The following is a 19,725-nucleotide window of genomic DNA, read 5'->3' as shown; positions in this document are numbered from 1 at the left end:
GCCAATCGGCAGAGCGTTCCACATTCGGGGGACGAGTGACACAAATGCCCTTCTATCGAATGGTATCCGCCGAAATCATGGTTCCACTTACTCATGCAGATAGAACAAGGGCGGTTCATGTTATATGTTATAGATCTTGCCATGCTCAGGGCCCTGTAAGTACCAGTTATGCTGTACATTCTATGTATATACATTTTTCCGATTTGAAAAAAAATCAATGCTGGAATTTTTTTCAAACTTTCTAGGAGCATAGTCTTGACAGCTCTATGATTTTAAACATTTCCAATGACGCTAGCATACTTGTGTTATTGATATTTTTCTGCGGCATGTCAGAATTTGAGACGATAAGCGGCCATGTTTTACTGCCTGCAAGACCATGTATTTCCACCTTAGGAAATCAAGAAAAGGAGTTCCTTCAAAAAAAGTCAAATATCATGTTTACAAACAAAAAAAACTAACATTCCACGTCGTTATTCAAGCATGACAGTGCCTTTTTAGCACCTTATATAATTCCCCCATGATCACACCAGACATCTCAGCCCTTCGGTCATGAATTAATTACTGTGATAATAACAGCATTTTCAAAACTGTTGTGTAAAAGCATGCAACGCCAGACATTAGAATAGGCCAACTCGAAAGAGATAGACTAATTACCAAATTACAATGGCTGCAATGATCATGTGCTTCAGCGGGACGGCAAGTCGCCAAATGAACAATGTAACAACAGACGAATCACGCATAGAGATCACTTAGCTTTTGCTTTCATTTTGAAAGTGTTGCCTTTTGGTAACACATATATATACATGTACGCATCTTCGTAAATAAATTAACGTCACTCTGAGGTCACGCCTGTGTGCGTTCGCATATCGCAGCCTGACACTACAGGCTGGCAAATCTCCAAGCTTCGCAATTGGTGTTGACACTATCACGAGCACGGTCCTCTAAATGCTCACAATCCAGTAAAGATCACTCCAATGAAATTCAAAAGTCTGGGACCAAGAACTAACAGCGAGGCTCAGTGTCATTATTATATACATTTATCCTCAAGAAAACACCCCACTCACACCCGGTTACATAAAGGTCATTCAAAGATACAGTGGTGAGAATACATATTATCAAACAGCATGGCACAATCATAACATCATCACATTACACGTAGAGATACAAGTGCAAAGCACAGGGAGTTTGACCCGAAAACAGCATGGCAGAACAAAGAACTTGAATGGCAGCTTAATTGCAAGACTCTAAAAAGTATGAACTTTGGTTTTGTAATTTTGGGAACATTGGAGTGATATACGCGAGTATAACGCTACAAGATCTTAGGCAATTTGATACGAACTGGGCCCTTTTGCAGACTAACTCTGTGGGCAACCACCAGTTATGAAAAGTGTTTCCATGTAAGAAAGCACGTGAGTCGACCCCCGTTAGGAAAGATACTCGATACCGATTTCTAAATACCTGTGCAATCCTGGTTCCCCAGTGATCCACTGAGCTAGTAAGCAGGAGAAATACGCAGGAGTTTTAGCTGCATGTTGAACATCCGCAGCAGAAGGTTTTTGGCTTCACAGTATGGTCATCAAGTTGATGGATTCGCGTCTAATCGGGGCGTGAGTCAATCAGATCAAATAAAGGCGTAATGTCATTTAAAAAGCAGCATGCAAATAAGATGCTTACCCACAATGCATTGCGAAACTCTATAAAACCAGAGTAAAGGTGGTTGAAAGACTCGGATAAAACACTCAATAAAGTTTCCTAACTACACACAAGGTTATAGAAATATGCTCAATACATCCTACAATTGATATTACCCAAGGTACCTGGCTTTTAATAACATAATCTATCTATAATGTGCTGAATTTATCTTTACTCCCAAAAACATGAGTGAGAACTTCCAGGAAATTACAACTGGAGTAGCAAACTTTCAACCAATCAAAACGCTCCAAATGGTCAGAACCAATTGATATCTAAAATATGTAAACAAAGATGGTTCTCACAATGTTAGCATAACAAGTTGAATGAAAACTATACTTTCAGGCATGATCATCACACACAAAACTACTGGATCATACATAAAAACCTGGGGAAGTCAGGGGTAGTGTTGTCATTAGAAAACGAAGATGATCTTGATGAACAAAAACCCTGGTCGTTTCAATACCACAACCATCACAACCACGAACGAACACGGCCATGTTCCTCCTTTGAAATTATAAATCGACCTCGATCAATTGTTCCGGACTCAGCTGTGTGAAATCCAAATACTGTATCGTTTCCATTGGCTCTAGATGTGCATATGGTGACTCCTTAACGTGAGACGCATTGTCACTCGAGCGAGTTGGAGTCAAATATTCGGCTCCATCGACTTGTCTCGAATCACACTTGGCCTCGCTTCGGTCTGGCTGTCCCTGTGAGAGGATTGGTGAGTCGTTGTATGTGTATTTTGACTCTGGCCTCCTTTGCATGTGTTCGTAAGGGACAGTATACTCCGGATCTGCCCGATTCACCTTGGGAGCAGGAATCGTTTTCTGACCTAAAACACATTCATGTAGCTTCACGGTGTAATTTTGCAGATAGTCGTAAGCAGCCTCGTCCTTATCTGAGGACGCAGGCGCATCCCCAAGGACTCCGTGTTCTTGAACGTGGTGCCCCGTAATCCTGGGCTCTGCGGGGTTTTGGCCGGCCGCGCTTTCGGGCTGAGAAGCATAACTTTCGTACTCATCACTCCCCATATCGTCATTTACAGAAATATTTCCGGGGGTTGTGAATACAACCCTCGTATCATCGTAATCTGCAGTGTCATTTGCGGGTTGTCTACTCTGCCTCTTTCTCCGACGTACCAGTGCACGTTTCCTACGGAAGTAAAAAACATTTTTACTAGATCTGACATATTTCCTTTGGCGGGTCGATTGCACATACCGACGCCATCGTTTATAAGGTAAAGTCGGTATTACCCGCCATGCTTTAGGCCATATTACGCCTGCGGCGCCGAGTTATCTTTAGAACGGGAACTCCTTGGGGAAACTCCGCTTTAAATTAACTAAAATCAAAAGCAGATATCACAGCTGACGAGCTTCCAAGAGGGTGGTACAGCCTCGGGACAGCCGGACTTAGGAATCAATTAATCAATTAATGCATTAGTTCAATATATCTAAAGGCCACTCACCTTGGTCATATTGTTGGAGAGAATAGTGATGGAAAAAACCTTGAAAATGCCATCAACGTTTTGTATTCTAGAGTAAATACTTTGGTTGCTCAATTTGGACATTGCCACTCAGTAACAAAATACAAGTTATTCAAATCATTCGCAATGGCACTATATATTACCCCCAGAAAACTTGATCGATTCTGCGTCGCCTGGAGGACATGTGTCAGGAAATTATATAATGTGTCCTATTTGACACACTCTAATCTGCTCCCACTCATCTGTGAAGATCTACCCCCAGAACTGCAACTCCATACGCGCTTCTTAAAATTCATTGGTGGGATAGCAAGAAGCACTAACCCATTGCTAAGAATTACTGGTCAGTTGGGCCTTAAGGGTAGTAATTCACAGGTCGCTAACAACATCAATACCGTGTGGGCAAAAGCGGGTGTTACAAAATATGATGTTACACAGATTTCTATAAATAAAACTGTTTTTTTAAATGATGCAACAGTCATTCTAAGAGACAAGGCAAATGTCATCAGAGATATGATAAGTTCGAGAGACAATAGAGACCGCAATTTCTTTAATCTTGATGAGATTAATACTATATTAAATGATTTATGTGTAAACTAAATTTTACAGACACCTGAGACTGAATAATTTGTTGATGGCCAATATAATATCTGTATAAACAAGTTCAATTGAGTATCACTGGTAATTAGTTGTGGCATTTGCTGCCTGTTTCTAACTTGTTTTTAAAATGTTCTTCCATCTATTTATTTTTCTCACTGCACAATACAGCACTGCACTCTGTTGAATTTACTATTATGTACGATTAAATAAATAAATAAATAAATAAAGCCTTTTTACTGTAACGAGTACACTACATGTTTTAGGCATCACGCATTCATCGGAAAACGTCCAGACCGACGTGCTATATATTATTATTTACTGAGATTTGCAACCACTTTAAAAAATACCGTCTGCTTGAGGGGAACGACATACGCCTCGTACAGTAATATTTGAATCACAACCGTGACCACGGGGTCACCAGTATGGACACTTTTTGCCTCCGTCGTTAACCGCGAAGACCTATTGTACAGCTGGTTAGATTCCTTGACCCTAGGTGGTACTTGCGTATCTGGCAAATGCCCTTTATGTAGCGAACATACCGTTATACCCACAGGCTTTTGTATCCGACTTTATTTATAGATAGCTTACCATAGAACAATTGCCACACCGACGCTGGCTATAGCTACAATGACTGCAGCTCTGACTCCGACTCCAACCAGACCGCTAACATCAACAACACCTGTGAAGGAAAAACGATATGTAAGAAATTTTATGTAAACTATAGGATTGCAGCAAAAAACGATCCTACGATGTATGTCTTCTTACGAGTGGTTTTGTAACACATTGCGTACGTGCATTCCAGCATTCATAGTTCTCTATCTGCTACCGAAACGTTGGGGACAAAAAGCCGATCAAGGTACGTGACGTAACTGACGATCGCGACCTTTGTCAAAAAGAATTTTTATGTTGGTGCAATGGGAAAAATTCACTTTAACGGGAGACATCTTGAAAATGGCCCGCCTGAGATGGGAGTGGTCGGATATCGATTTTTCTTAGACGCACCAAGTTTTGAGCGTGTCATATTGACTGCTTTTTGGCAAGAAAAACAGCTTCCTTTGGCCACACGTTTCCACTTGGTCTCTCGTCCAAACAACCAATATTAAGCGAGGTGTGTGCAAAAATAGACACTAGGGTCGGCCCCTGAACGTGTTCCAATCTTCAGAACTCATTCAGACCTTTTCCGCATGTTTAAGTTACAGCTTTCCTCCATATTTCACAGCGTGTTTCGGTTGGGTAACATTGACTATACCCAGCTTCGTGGGGAATCCACCAAAAGCTCAATAGAACTCACCTGCTTTGATAAGCCTAAACTTGAAGACCTTCACTTGAAATCCACTCGTTTTCACAGAACACATGTAGCTCCCATAATCAGAGGATTTGACGTTTCTGATTATCAACTTGCTCGACCTGGGCCCAGAAATAATTTCATATTTTCGCGATGAGTTCAACAGTATGTCGTCATCTTTGGACCAGATGTAACCGGTTGTGTCCGGAGTCGGGTCAGCGATGATGAACAGTTCGAATGATGCCTCCTTGCCAATCTCGCCTACCACGTCATACTTCATTTTCACATCTGGGTCTATCCCAGGAGAATCTGTGGGTGAAAAGAAAGTGTCCAGAGGGCAATGCATGATGCACTGCACAATCGGAAACCCTAATCTGAGACCCGATCTTGGATTCTTTTTCTAGAAATTTCCCCATCCACTGGTTACAATGGTTTTAACCCATTGGTAGTGGAAGTATCCGGTTGCGTTTGTTCTGGACCACCCTGTATAATGAGCTAGGTAGACTGCTGACATTTCCGCTATCCAGGTGGCGATATCTTACAACGTCATAAACGGTTGCAAAATATTGAGGTTGATGATAGTGATTGCCCTGCTAACCTTTTGATAATACAGAAGATGGGAATTCAGGCCAAGTTGGCTTTGTTTGGAGACAATTGACCGTGTATTTGTCTAGGCCTGAATTTACTGCGAGGTATGCGGCAAACAGACGTAATGACCGAGAATACACAACGAATACTCACAGGATACAACGCTGAAATCCTGTTCAATGCTTGTCATAGATCCAGCATCATTTTTTGCGACACAGACATATTTCCCGGCATCACTCTTCTTGACGGGCGAGAAAAGCAGGGCACCACGTTCAATGGTCCCTGGTGACACAGTGTCGCCATTTTTAGTCCACGTGTACGTGACTGGTTTCGTGACGTTTTCATTTTCGGCATTGCAGGTGAACTTTGCAGTTTTTCCAACTTTGACAGGCGATGGATTTGTGACTGTCGGGGTGAGGGGTGGAACTGGAATCAAGGAAAGAGACAGTAGTCGGCAACTGGACGGCTTATCAACATCTTCATCATTCCTACTAGAGCCTAATAGAAAGCGTAAGAGGGTGGTTTCAGCAAATCGACCCCCGTGAAAGCTGGCTCGTGGGGGGGTTGATGTCACGGAGATTTGGCCTGATAGCCCTTTTGTATGAGAGGAGAACAATGGGAAATGAGGCCAAGGTGCCGGCTGGCTAAAGACAGAAGGCCGCGTATTGGGCCAGGCCTGAATTATTTTTTAACTGAAGTAAGGGCAAATTTGAGTGCTGCTTTGATATGATAAGTGTTGTTTTTAACTTACCTAAAACAGTCAATTCAAGCTTACGTGATCGAGCCCAGTTGATATTGACAACGGCTTGACAGTACCACAACCCTCGGTCCGAAATTTGAACATTACTTAATTGAAAAATGTGATTATAGTTATCATCACTCGAATCACATTTAGTGTTTGTTAATCTTGATTTATACTCCTTTGCAACAACGGAACAATCGTTCGACAAATATATTGTTTCTTCCGTATCATGTGCGAACATGTACCACCCGAGAACACTGCCGGCTCCACCCGACACAGTACAGTTGAGCGTTATCGTTTCGCCGAGGCGTGGTCGTGAATTACTTGGGGTATTCGTTACCACCATCAACCCGAGAGCACCTGAAATTAGATTAGAAACACGATATGTTCCCCTTGCAACACAGGCAAATACAATACCACATCTTTAAAGGGGGACGCCGTTCGTAATTACTGGTGGTCCAGGAAAATTAATAGGGAGTTTCCGCATCGCTTACGATTACGATTACGATTACGATTTCAAAGTCGTAATCGTAATACTCTAAAAACCGGCATGAACCAGAAATTTTGTTTCTGCATTCACACCAACGACTTGGTGTACTGTAGTATAGGCCCTATACTCTGCTCTCATGCTCTGGCAGCACTTTTCTCGGCGCTAAAACATGATCAAAATCGCCGTTGATCAAATTAAATGCAGTTCCTATGTTTGACAGATATGTTCTAAAGTATTCTTCAATGAATATTTCACCTTGAATTTGATATGTATATATAGCGTGGAAAATAGGCTTGTCGCTAATCCATGTAATCGTTTTTCGACTTACGAAGATCAGCCGGAATCCTCGTAAGAACGAGACGAAATTACCATCGACGATTTCGCTGGGGACGACGTAGCACCAAAAATCGATGACGTCAAACACAAATCGTAATCGTAATCGTAATCGTAAGCGATGCGGAAACTCGCTAATATGTCGTTGGGCCGATTCACAATGCCGTAGCGCAGTTATTATGCATACATAGTTATTCTAGTATGCCAACAAATTTTCATATCTAGTACCTACTGAATTCGTACGTTGTTCGAAAATGCTCGCAAAATGTGACTTACCTCCGAACTTGAAAAGTAAAAGCGTCACGAGTGGTATGATTGCCATTGAGACTGCGATCAAATGTCTACATGGCTCGGCGTTAACTTCGAACATAGAGTAATAAGCGTACACAATATCCACCCTGATATCGAATATAATTTTTCTCTACTCCGATTGAAGTCCGTTTAAACGTGATGACTCCTGGTGGTATGGCATAAAGTTTCGTTGAACCCGATGCCTCTTGGCCGATGTGACATAGATTTTCGTTGAACGCAATGATTCTTGGTGGTATGGCTTAAATGTTCGTTGAACCCGATGACTCCTGGTGGTATGGAATAAAGCTTCGTTGAACACGATGACTCCTGGTGGTATGGAATAAAGCTTCGTTGAACCCGCTGACTCCTGGTGGTATGGAATAAAGCTTTGTTGAACTCGATGACTCCTGGCGGTATGGAATAAAGCTTTGTTGAACTCGATGACTCCTGGCGGTATGGAATAAAGCTTTGTTGAACCCGCTGACTCCTGGTGGTATGGAATAAAGCTTCGTTGAACACGATGACTCCTGGTGGTATGGAATAAAGCTTCGTTGAACCCGCTGACTCCTGGTGGTATGGAATAAAGCTTTGTTGAACTCGATGGCTCCTGGCGGTATGGAATAAAGCTTTGTTGAACTCGATGACTCCTGGCGGTATGGAATAAAGCTTTGTTGAACTCGATGACTCCTGGCGGTATGGAATAAAGCTTTGTTGAACTCGATGACTCCTGGCGGTATGGAATAAAGCTTCGTTGATCCAGATGAACTTTAGCGATATAGGATAGCTTTTCGTTGAACGCGCTGATTCTTGGTGGTATGGCTTAAATATTGTAACTAGATGTCATCAGATTGCCCTCCTCGTGATGAGACCGGCTGCCTGGTAAAACCCGCCGATCGTGAACATTGCAAATGGTCAGATTAAATCTGTATGGTCTTTTGAAGAAAGCTTTCTGTGATAGAAATTAAATATGAGATGATGTGATGTTTGATGTTTGATTGGACTGGCGAATGATATATCGTTTCAAGGAATTGTTTATAATTATGTATATACTCTCAACTCGTGATCACTTATTATATATAATTTCGATACTTCCCACGGAATGGACATGATAGATGAGCAATAACTCCGACAATTTCAAAGCTTATGTAACTATTTATTATCAAATTATAGCAATGAGCATTATCTATGTATCAAATTGGCCAATCAATGAGTACATGTACATTGTAAGGTATGGAATTGTACAGATATCATATGATAAATAACATTTGATACAGCGCCCTTTCAACTGAGAAGTGACCAAAGTTCAAAAGTGCTTGACAAAAAAGTCACTTTTTTATCATGAGATCATCACCGCTCAGAAATAGTCAAACATTGAAGTGTCGTTCAAAGAGGAATGTCTTGATGAGTAAGGTTTTAAAACTTTCGATATTATTGGCAGTTTTTAAGCCTATCGGCAGAGTGTTCCACATTCGGGGGACGAGTGACACAAATGCCCTTCTATCGAATGGTATCCGCCGAAATCATGGTTCCACTTACTCATGCAGATAGAACAAAGGCGGTTCATGTTATATGTTATAGATCTTGCCACGCTCAGAGCCCTGTAAGTACCAGTTATGCTGTACATTCTTTGTACATGTATATACATTTTTTCCCGATTTGAAACAAAATCAATGCTGGAATTTTTTTGAAACTTTCTAGGAGGAAAGTCATGACAGCTCTATAATTTTAAACATTTCCAATGCCGCTAACATACTTGTGTTATTGATATTTTTCTGCGGTATGTGAGAATTTGAGACGACATTTGGCCATGTTTTACTGCCTGCAAGACCTGTCATTCCACCTTAGGAAATCAAGAAAAGGAGTTCCTTCAAAACGTGTCAAATATCATGTTTACAAACCAACAAAACTAACTTTCCACGTCGTTATTCAAGCATGACAGTGCCTTTTTAGCACTTTATATAATTCCCCCATGATCACACCAGTCATCTCAGCCCTTCGGTAATGAATTAATTACTGTGATGATAACAGCATTTTCAAAACTGTTGTGTAAAAGCATGCAACGCCAGACATTAGAATAGGCCAACTCGAAAGAGATTAATTACCAAATGTCAATGGCTGCAATGATCATGTGCTTCAGCGGGACGGCAAGTCGCCAAATGAACAATGTAACAACAGACGAATCACGCATAGAGATCACTTAGCTTTTGCTTTCATTTTGAAAGTGTTGCCTTTTGGTAACACATATATATACATGTACGCATCTTCGTAAATAAATTAACGTCACTCTGATGTCACGCCTGTTTGCCATCGCATACCGCAGCCTGACACTACAGGCTGGCAAATCTCCAAGCTTCGCAATTGGTGTTGACATTATCACGAGCACGGTCCTCTAAATGCGCACAATCCAGTAGAGATCACTCCAATGAAATTCAAAAGTCTGGGCCCAAGAACTAACAGCGAGACTCAATGTCATTATATACATTTATCCTCAAGAAAACACCCCACCCACACCCGGTTACATAAAGGTCATTCAAAGATACAGTGGTGAGAATACATATTATCAAACAGCATGGCACAATCATAACATCATCACATTACACGTAGAGATACAAGTGCAAAGCACAGGGAGTTTGACCCGAAAACAGCATGGCAGAACAAAGAACTTAAATGGCAGCTTAATTGCAAGACTCTAAAAAGTATGAACTTTGGTTTTGTAATTTTGGGAACATTGGAGTGATATACGCGAGTATAACGCTACAATATCTAAGGCAATTTGATACGAACTGGGCCCTTTTGCAGACTAACTCTGTGAGCAACCACCAGTTATGAAAAGTGTTTCCATGAAAGAAAGCACGTGAGTCGACCCCCATTAGGAAAGATACTCGATACCGATTTCTAAATACCTGTGCAATCCTGGTTCCCCAGTGATCCACTGAGCTAGTAAGCAGGAGAAATACGCAGGAGTTTTAGCTGCATGTTGAACATCCGCAGCAGAAGGTTTTTGGCATCACAGCATGGTCATTAAGTTGATGGATTCGCGTCTAATCGCGGCGTGAGTCAATTTGATCAAATAAAGTGGTGCTGCCATTTAAATAGCAGCATGCAAATAAGATGTTTACCCACAATGCATTGCGAAAACGAAATTTGTACAAACTCAATGTTACCAGAGTAAAGGTGGTTGAAAGACTCGGATAAAACACTCTATAAAAGTTTCCTAACTACATAGAAGGTTATAGAAATATGCTCAATACATCCTACAATTGATATTACCCAAGGTACCTGGCTTTTAATAACATAATCTATCTATTATGTGCTGAATTCATCTTTACTCCCAAAAACATGAGTGAGAACTTCCAGGAAATTACAATTGGAGTAGCAAACTTTCAACCAATCAAAACGCTCCAAATGGTCAGAACCAATTGATATCTAAAATGTGTAAACAAAGATGGTTCTCACAATGTTAGCATAACAAGTTGAATGAAAACTATACTTTCAGGCATGATCATCACACACAAAACTACTGGATCATACATAAAAACCTGGGGAAGTCAGGGGTAGTGTTGTCATTAGAAACGAAGATGATCTTGATGAACAAAAACCCTGGTCGTTTCAATACCACAGCCATCACAACCACGAACGAACACGGCCATGTTCCTCCTTTAAAATTATAAATCGACCTCGATCAATTGTTCCGGACTCAGCTGACTGAAATCTAAATACTGTATCGTTTCCATTGGCTCTAGATGTGCATATGGTGACTCTTTAACGTGAGACGCATTGTCACTCGAGCGAGTTGGAGTCAAATTTTCGGCTCCATCGACTTGTCTCGAATCACACTTGGCCTTGCTTCGGTCTGGCGGTCCCTGTGAGAGGATTGGTAAGTCGTTATATGTGTATATTGACTCTGGCCTCCTTTGCATGAGTTCGTACTGGACGGTATACTCAGGATCCGCCCAATTCACCTTAGGAGCAGGAATCGTGTTCTGACCTAAAACACATTCATGTAGCTTCAAGGTGTAATTTTGCACATAGTCGTAAGCAGCCTCGTCCTCATCTGAGGTCGCAGGCACATCCCCAAGGACTCCATGTTCTGGAACGTGGTGCCCCGTAATCCTGGGCTCTGCGGGGTTTTGGCCGGCCGCGCTTTCGGGGTGAGAAGCAGAACTTTCGTACTCATCACCTCCGATATCGTCATATACAGAAATATCTCCGGGTGTTGTGAATACAACCCTCGTATCATCGTAATCTGCAGTGTCATTTGCGGGTTGTTTACTCTGCCTCTTTCTCTGACGTATCAGTGCACGTTTCCTACGGAAATAAAAACAGTTTTACTAGATCTGACAAATTTCCTTTGGCGGGTCGAGTTCATATACCGACGCCATCGCTTGTAAGGTGACGTCGGTATTACCCGCCATTCATTAGGTCATATTACGCCTGCGACGCCGAGTTCTCTTTAGAACGGGAACTCCTTCGGGAAACTCCGCTTTAAATTAGCTAAAATCAAAATCAGATATCAGATATCACAGCTGACGAGCTTCCAAGGCGGTACAGCCTAGGGCCAGCCGGACTTAGGAATCAATCAATCAATTAATGCATTAGTGCTATATATCTAAAGCCTTTTTAAATTTTGTGACGAGTACACTGGAGGCAAAAAGTGTCCATACTGTTGAAGACCCCATAGTCGCGGTTGTATTTCAAATATTACTGTACGAGGCGTATGTCGTTCCCCTCAAGCAGACGGTACATGTATTTTCAAAGTGGTTACAAATCACATTATAGTAATATATAGCAAGTCGGTCAAGACGTTTTTCGATGAATGCGTGATGCCTAAAACATGTCCTTCAGCTACAGCATAATGGGCCCTTTGGCAGATACGCCTGTACTTTGAGTAGAGAAATAATCCGCCTACAATAGATATTCGCGGTGAACGACGCGAAACAATAGAATGTTTTCGCAAATCCCCGCAACGCTACGCGTGAACGCCTATCCCATTTTTCGTCCTCCCCATGACAATGGCATGCGTTTGCATTGACATTCGTGGGTTTGTGAAAACTCTCTCGAGGGTGCTAGCAGGAATATGCCACCACTACATCTGGAACCATTGTTTGGCGTCTTTTACCGCCAAGACCTATTGTACAGATAGTTAATATTCTCTACCCTAGGTGGTACTGGCAAATCTGGCAAATGTCCTTTATGTAGCGAATATACCGTTACACCCACAGGCCTCTGTATCCGACTTTATTAATAGATAGCTTACCGTAGAAAAACTGCCAAACCGACGCTGGCTATCGCTACAATGACTGCAGCTCCAACTCCGACTCCAACCAGACCGCCAACACCAACAACAACTGTGAAGGAAAAAGTCCCAACAACGATATGTAAGAAGTTTTATGTAAACTATAGGATTGCAGCAAAAAATTCCTATGTCTTCTCATGAATGGTTTTGGAACACAGTACGTACTTAGATTTCTCTACTAGCGAAAACTTCCCGACGAAAAAGCCGATCAAGGTACGTTACGTAACTGACGGTCGTGACCTGTGTCTAAGGATGTTTTTATTAGTGCAATGGCAAATACTCACTTTAACGGGTGACATCTTAAAAATTGCCCCCTTATTTCCCAGGCCTGAGACAGATGGGAGTGGTTGGATATTTTTTTCAGTCGCTGCCAGTTTGGGGCGTGTCATATTGACTGCTTTTGGGCAAGAAAAACAGCTTCCTTTGGCCACACGTTTCCACTTGGTCTCTCGTCCAAACAACCAATATTAAGCGAGGTGTGTGCAAAAATAGACACTAGGGTCGGCCCCTGAACGTGTTCCAATCTTCAGAACTCATTCAGACCTTCTCCGCATGTTTAAGTTACAGCTTTCTTCCATATTTCACAGCGTGTTTCGGTTGGGTAAAACTGAGTATACCCAGCTTCGTGGGGAATCCACCCACAGCTCAATAGAACTCACCTGCTTTGATAAGCCTAAACTTGAAGACCTTCACTTGAAATCCATTCGTTTTCACAGAACATGTGTAGTTCGCATAATCGGAGGATTTGACGTTTCTGATTATCAACTTGCTCGACCTGGGCCCAGAAATAATTTCATATTTTCCCGATGAGTTCAACAGGATGTCGCCATCTTTGGACCAGTTGTAACCGGTTGTGTCCGGAGTCGGATTGGCGATGATGAACAGTTCGAATGATGCCTCCTTGCCCATCTCGCCTACCACGTCATACTTCATTTTCACATCTGGGTCTATTCTTGGAGAGTCTGTGGGTGAAAAGAAAGTGTTCAGAGGGCAATGCATGATGCACTGCACAATTCATTAGGGGGAGATTGTGTAATGAAAATCACAAAGTTCCTACTTTTTAGTCCCTGTTTAGGAGATCTTCCTTCTCTTCCTTCTACGTAATACCGACCAAGCTTGGTATACTCCTGGATATGATATAATGTTTTCACTTTGACAGTACATGTAAGCTATTTGACATGTTTGATACCACTCTTCGTAATTGTATTCATAATGGTTCAGATAGTACATGGAAAGGAATTTCATGAGGATGTCTGTGTGGATATTCGGTACAAGATGTCCAGTTCAGTGAGGTCGAGTATGGCATGTATGTAGTTCTCTGGTAGCGTATACATTGGGACGGAAAAAAGTCGAGGTACGTGTCGTAACTAACAGTCACCACTTGTGTTTCAAGTTGGTGCAAATCTTAGCAGATCTTACAAAGAATGCAGGAACAAACTTACATTGTACATTGAGGTCAATCGACGCCTTTCCCATCCCACCAAGGTTCCAAGCCTCACAGGAGTATGTCCCACTCCTATCGTACGTTATACGCGCGAACTCTAAGAACTTTCCATTCTGCCTGCTGGTCGCGGTGTCCTGGATGAACAGCTCCGCGTTGGAGCCGCTCTTCATCCAGAGCCACTGGTACCGCTCGACGCGCTCTGGGTTGCCGCCGCTGGTAGCACATTCAAACCGCACGAATTCATTTTCATTTACAGTAATCTTGTTGGTTTTGACTTCAACCTTGTGGGGAACTGAAAATTGATGTACATGTAGTTACTCGTCGGGAGTACTTTCGGGGAAAAAGTGCAATTGACTAAAAAAAACCTCCGGCCAAAAGTCATCTCTAAAAGTGACGTACGGCGTAAAATTCCTAGCATCTTCGAAAATGACATTTCCTCAGAAACCCTGGCTACGCCTAATATGTTCTGAATCAGCTTTTCTTAAAAGGTCAACTTGGGCGTGGTATTAACCTGGCCAGGAGGATAATGCATTTACTTGCCACCACGCGCCGCCACCTATATCATCACCCTGTGTTGTGAGGCAGTTTCGGACATGGCATGTACATTTCAGGCAGGCTTATGGTTACACCGTTGTTTATTGCAGTTCAATGACTTTTCAATAATCCTGTTTGAAAAAGTCGCAGCGACCCCTTAAAGGCCTACGCCGTTCGTTAAAAATTTTGAATTTTGTAATTGAATTAAAAAAATTGTCCAATTGCGAAAATACATACTGAATGTAAATTCAACATTGCCGTGGTGTAGACAGATATACAAATAATATGAATACCAAGTTTCAACAAATTTGTATTCACAATAACTGCACTACGGCATTGTGTATTAGTGGATTTCTATTTAACTGGACCACAAGTAATTACAAACGGCGTAGCCCTTTAGCAATTTCCATTGAAGGCATATTCGAAGAAGTCACGCGTACATAATAGAACAGGGGCAAGAATGTCCATACTATGTCTCCATTCAAAATCACTGCCTTCAACAAAAAACGTTACCCCGCTATTACGACGCCGCGTCATTTCCACTATCGCCGCATATAGCGGGGTTATCAGCGTGACGTCGGAAAAAAACTATATCTACACCAAGTCGTCACAGGGTAGATCCACGGCTCCAGGAAGCGCCTTACTCGTGTATCGTTCCACATGGGAAGGGTCGACGCATGGAGAGCTAACTAGGGTCAAATCGGAGTCAACATCGGAAAAGCGTGATAATTCAGTCAGATTTTGAATTTTTCCTTTTTTATGCAATTCTTTTATGGAATCTACTTATGTAGAATAAGAGGTGACTGGGCAGCCGACAGCTTGATAATATTGGCCTTAATAATACCAATCGTCCTTTAAATTGCCTGTAGCCAATCCTATCATTACGTTGAATGCCTTGCTGGTTTAGGCTTATCGACACCCTGTAAGGTGTTTCATGGAGGTCGACGATAACAAGATTTGCCCTGATAACCCATTGATAAGACAGAAGAACAATGGGAATTTAGGCCTTGTTGACTTCTTTTAGAGACAATTGACCGTGTCTTTGTGTAGGCCTGAATTTACTGCGAGGTATGCGGCAAATACACCTAACGACCGAGAATACACAAAGATTACTCACAGTATACAACGAAATCCTGTTCAATGCTTGTCATAGATCCAGCATCATTCTTCGCGACACAGACATATTTCCCGGCATCACTCTTCTTGACGGGCGAGAAAAGCAGGGCACCACGTTCAATGGTCCCTGGTGACACAGTGTCGCCATTTTTAGTCCACGTGTACGTTACTGGTTTCGTGACGTTTTCATTTTCGGCATTGCAGGTGAACTTTGCAGTTTTTCCAACTTTGACAGGCGATGGATTTGTGACTGTCGGGGTGAGGGGTGGAACTGGAATCAAGGAAAGAGACAGTAGTCGGCAACTGGTCGGCGTATCAACATCTTCATCATTCCTACTAGAACCTAATAGAAAGCGTAAGAGGGCGGCCATAAAGGCCACGTCATCTGAGACTTGAAAACTTTGAATTGGGCGTTGAAAGACCTGTCCGTTATATGCGAGGATGCACTTCTACATGAGTCCAATATATTGGGACATTGTAACACAGGTGTTCGATGATTTTAGTTCCTGAGTTAAGGAGGACGACACGAGAGGAACGATCAAAGACATTACATTTATTTGTACTTGCCAGTTTTGGCAAATCGACCCCCGTGAAAGCTGTGACCTGGGAGTTGCTGTTACGGAGATAAGGCTTCATAGCCATTTGATAAGAGAGTAGAACAATGGGAAGTGAGGCGAAGGTGCCGGCTGGCTAAAGATAGTAGACAGGTGGGTCAGGCCTGTGAGGTAAGGGACAGTTTGAGTGCTGCTTTGATATGATAAATGTTGTTTTTAACTTACCTAAAACATTCAATTCTAGCTTACTTATCGAAGTCCAGCGGGCTGTGCCAAATGCCTGACAGTACCACGACCCTCGGTCCGAAATTTGAACATTACTTAACTGAAAAATGTGATTATAATTATCATCATTCGAATCACATTTAGTGTTTCTTAATCTTGATTTATACTCCATTGCAACAACAGAACAATCGTTCGACAAATGTATTGTTTCTTCCCTATCATGTGCGAACACGTACCACCCGAGAACGCTGCCGGCTCCACCCGACACAGTACAGTTGAGCGTTATCGTTTCGCCGAGGCGTGGTCGTGAATTACTTAGGGTATTCGTTACCGCCATCAACCCGAGAGCACCTGAAATTAGATTAGAAACACGATATGTTCCGCCCTTGCAACACAGGCAAATACAATACCACAGCTTTAAAGGGGGATGCCATTCGTATTTACTAATGGTCGAGGAAAATGGAATTGCAGTTATACACAATGCCGTAGCGCAGTTATTATGCATACATAGTTGTTGTATATACTAGTATGTCAACAAATTTCATATTTAGTACCTACTGAATTCGTACGATGTTCGAAAATGCTCGCAATGTATAACTTACCTCCAAACTTGAGAAGTAAAAGTGTCACGAGTGGTATGATTGCCATTGAGACTGCGATCAAATGTCTACATGGCTCGGCGTTAACTTCGAAAATAGAGTAATAAGCGTACACAATATCCACCCTGATATCGAATATAATTTTTCTCTACTCCGATTGAAGTCCGTTTAAACGTGATGACCCCTGGTGGTATGGCATAAAGTTTCGTTGAACCCGATGCCTCTCGGCCGATGTGACATAGATTTTCGTTGAACGCGATGATTCTTGGTGGTATGGCTTAAATGTTCGTTGAACCCGCTGACTCCTGGTGGTATGGAATAAAGCTTTGTTGAACTCGATGGCTCCTGGCGGTATGGAATAAAGCTTTGTTGAACTCGATGACTCCTGGCGGTATGGAATAAAGCTTCGTTGATCCAGATGAACTTTAGCGATATAGGATAGCTTTTCGTTGAACGCGCTGATTCTTGGTGGTATGGCTTAAATGTTGTAACTAGATGTCATCAGATTGCCCTCCTCGTGATGAGACCGGCTGCCTGGTAAAACCCGCCGATCGTAAACATTGAAAATGGTCAGATTAAATCTGTATGGTCTTTTGAACAAAGCTTTCCGTGATAAAAAATGAAATATGAGATGATGAGATGATGTGATGTTTGATTGGACTGGCGAATGATATATCGTTTCAAGGAAATGTTTATCCTTATGTATATACTCTCAACTCGTGATCACTTATTATATATAATTTCGATACTTGCCACAGAATGGACATGATAGATGAGCAATAACTCCGACAATTTCAAAGCTTATGTAACTATTTATTATCAAATTATAGCAATGAGCATTATCTATGTATCAAATTGGCCAATCAATGAGTACGTGTACATTGCAAGGTATGGAATTGTACAGATATCATATGATAAATAACACTTGATACAGCGCCCTTTCAACTGAGAAGTGACCAAAGTTCAAAAGTGCTTGACAAAAGAGTCACCTTTTTATCATGAAATCAACGTTTTACAAATAGTCAAACATTGAAGTGTTGTTCAAAGAGGAATGTCTTGATGAGTGAGGTTTTGAAACTTTCGATATTATTGGCAGTTTTTAAGCCTATCGGCAGAGTGTTCCACATTCGGGGGACGAGTGACACAAATGTCCTTCTATCGAATGGTATCAGCCGAAATCGTGGTTCCACTTAGGCTGAAGTTACATAGACCTCACGTTTCATCGACTCACGACTCATTTGTCACTTGTCATTCGTGAGCTGATGAATGGACATTGGAAAACCTATTGACCTGTTCTCATTGAAGTGAATTTTGTAAGTTTTGCCCGCATTCGTCGCCTCACGTCATTTCATGTCATTTCACGCGTGAGGCGATGAATGGACATGTTCATTCTTTGTGAAATGAGCTGGCAAAGAAAGTGGACGTCCATGTGCATTTGTAGTGATATCGCCTTCGAAACTGTGAGTATAGCTACTTTTTGGCATTTTCATTAGTTTACACATTAACACAATAGCTAATTTCGATTGGAAATGAGAAACAAAAAATGCAAAAATGCAGCACTTTTATGTACCACATTGTTTCGTCCGTCGCCTTCGCTTACGTTTTCTATTCTCCATGAGGAGCAGCATGGCTGCCATCTCTTCTTCTTCTGAGACCATGTGCGTCGCCGAGAAAATCCAAGTGACAAATGAACGAGCGAAAAATGATCTGTATGTAAACCGCCGCGGTCACTCGTGACAAATGAGGAGTGACACGTGAAAATGAGCCGTGAGTCGATGAAAAATGTGGCGTGAGTAGCTCATTCCTATGTAACATCAGCCTTACTCATGCAGATAGAACAAGGGCGGTTCATGTTATATGTTATAGATCTTGCCACGCTCAGGGCCCTGTAAGTACCAGTTATGCTGTACATTCTATGTACATGTATATACATTTTTTCCCGATTTGAAACAAAATCAATGCTGGAATTTTTTTCCAAATTTCTAGGAGCATAGTCTTGACAGCTCTATGATTTAAAACATTTCCAATGACGCTAACATACTCGTGTTATTGATATTTTTCGGCGTTATGTCAGAATTTGAGACGATATGCGGCCATGTCATTCCACCTTAGGAAATCAAGAAAAGGAGTTCCTTCAAAACGTGTCAAATATCATGTTTACAAACCAAAACAACTAACATTCCACGTCGTTATTCAAGCATGACAGTGCCTTTTTAGCACTTTATATAATTCCCCCATGATCACACCAGTCATCTCGGCCCTTCGGTAATAAATTAATTACTGTGATAACAACAGCATTTTCAAAACTGTTGTGTAAAAGCATGCAACGCCAGACATTAGAATAGGCCAACTCGAAAGAGATGGCCTAATTACCAAATTACAATGGCTGCAATGATCATGTGCTTCAGCGGGACGGCAAGTCGCCAAATGAACAATGTAACAACAGACGAATC

The 19,725-nt window shown here is 41.9% G+C and overlaps 2 protein-coding genes across 2 annotated transcripts; both read right to left on the bottom strand.

The window, feature by feature from the left end:
• Positions 1–2,204: 2,204 nt before the first annotated feature.
• On the bottom strand, positions 2,205–7,700 carry LOC135502606 (HEPACAM family member 2-like). The gene is made up of 6 exons (XM_064795556.1): positions 7,490–7,700; positions 6,400–6,750; positions 5,802–6,074; positions 5,067–5,369; positions 4,364–4,454; positions 2,205–2,847 (listed from the first exon to the last, which is right to left on the bottom strand). The coding sequence occupies exons 1-6, from the start codon at positions 7,581–7,583 to the stop codon at positions 2,205–2,207; spliced, it is 1,755 nt and encodes a 584-aa protein (XP_064651626.1). The 5' UTR covers positions 7,584–7,700.
• Positions 7,701–10,753: 3,053 nt separating this feature from the next.
• On the bottom strand, positions 10,754–13,752 carry LOC135502490 (uncharacterized). The gene is made up of 3 exons (XM_064795387.1): positions 13,460–13,752; positions 12,762–12,852; positions 10,754–11,812 (listed from the first exon to the last, which is right to left on the bottom strand). The coding sequence occupies exons 1-3, from the start codon at positions 13,731–13,733 to the stop codon at positions 11,170–11,172; spliced, it is 1,008 nt and encodes a 335-aa protein (XP_064651457.1). The 5' UTR covers positions 13,734–13,752; the 3' UTR covers positions 10,754–11,169.
• Positions 13,753–19,725: the final 5,973 nt, after the last annotated feature.

This window comes from Lineus longissimus, chromosome 18, assembly GCF_910592395.1.
Source record: "Lineus longissimus chromosome 18, tnLinLong1.2, whole genome shotgun sequence".
NCBI lineage: Eukaryota > Metazoa > Nemertea > Pilidiophora > Heteronemertea > Lineidae > Lineus > Lineus longissimus.
The sequence above is the reverse complement of the archived record's forward strand: the minus strand, read 5'-3'. Positions and strand labels throughout refer to the sequence as shown.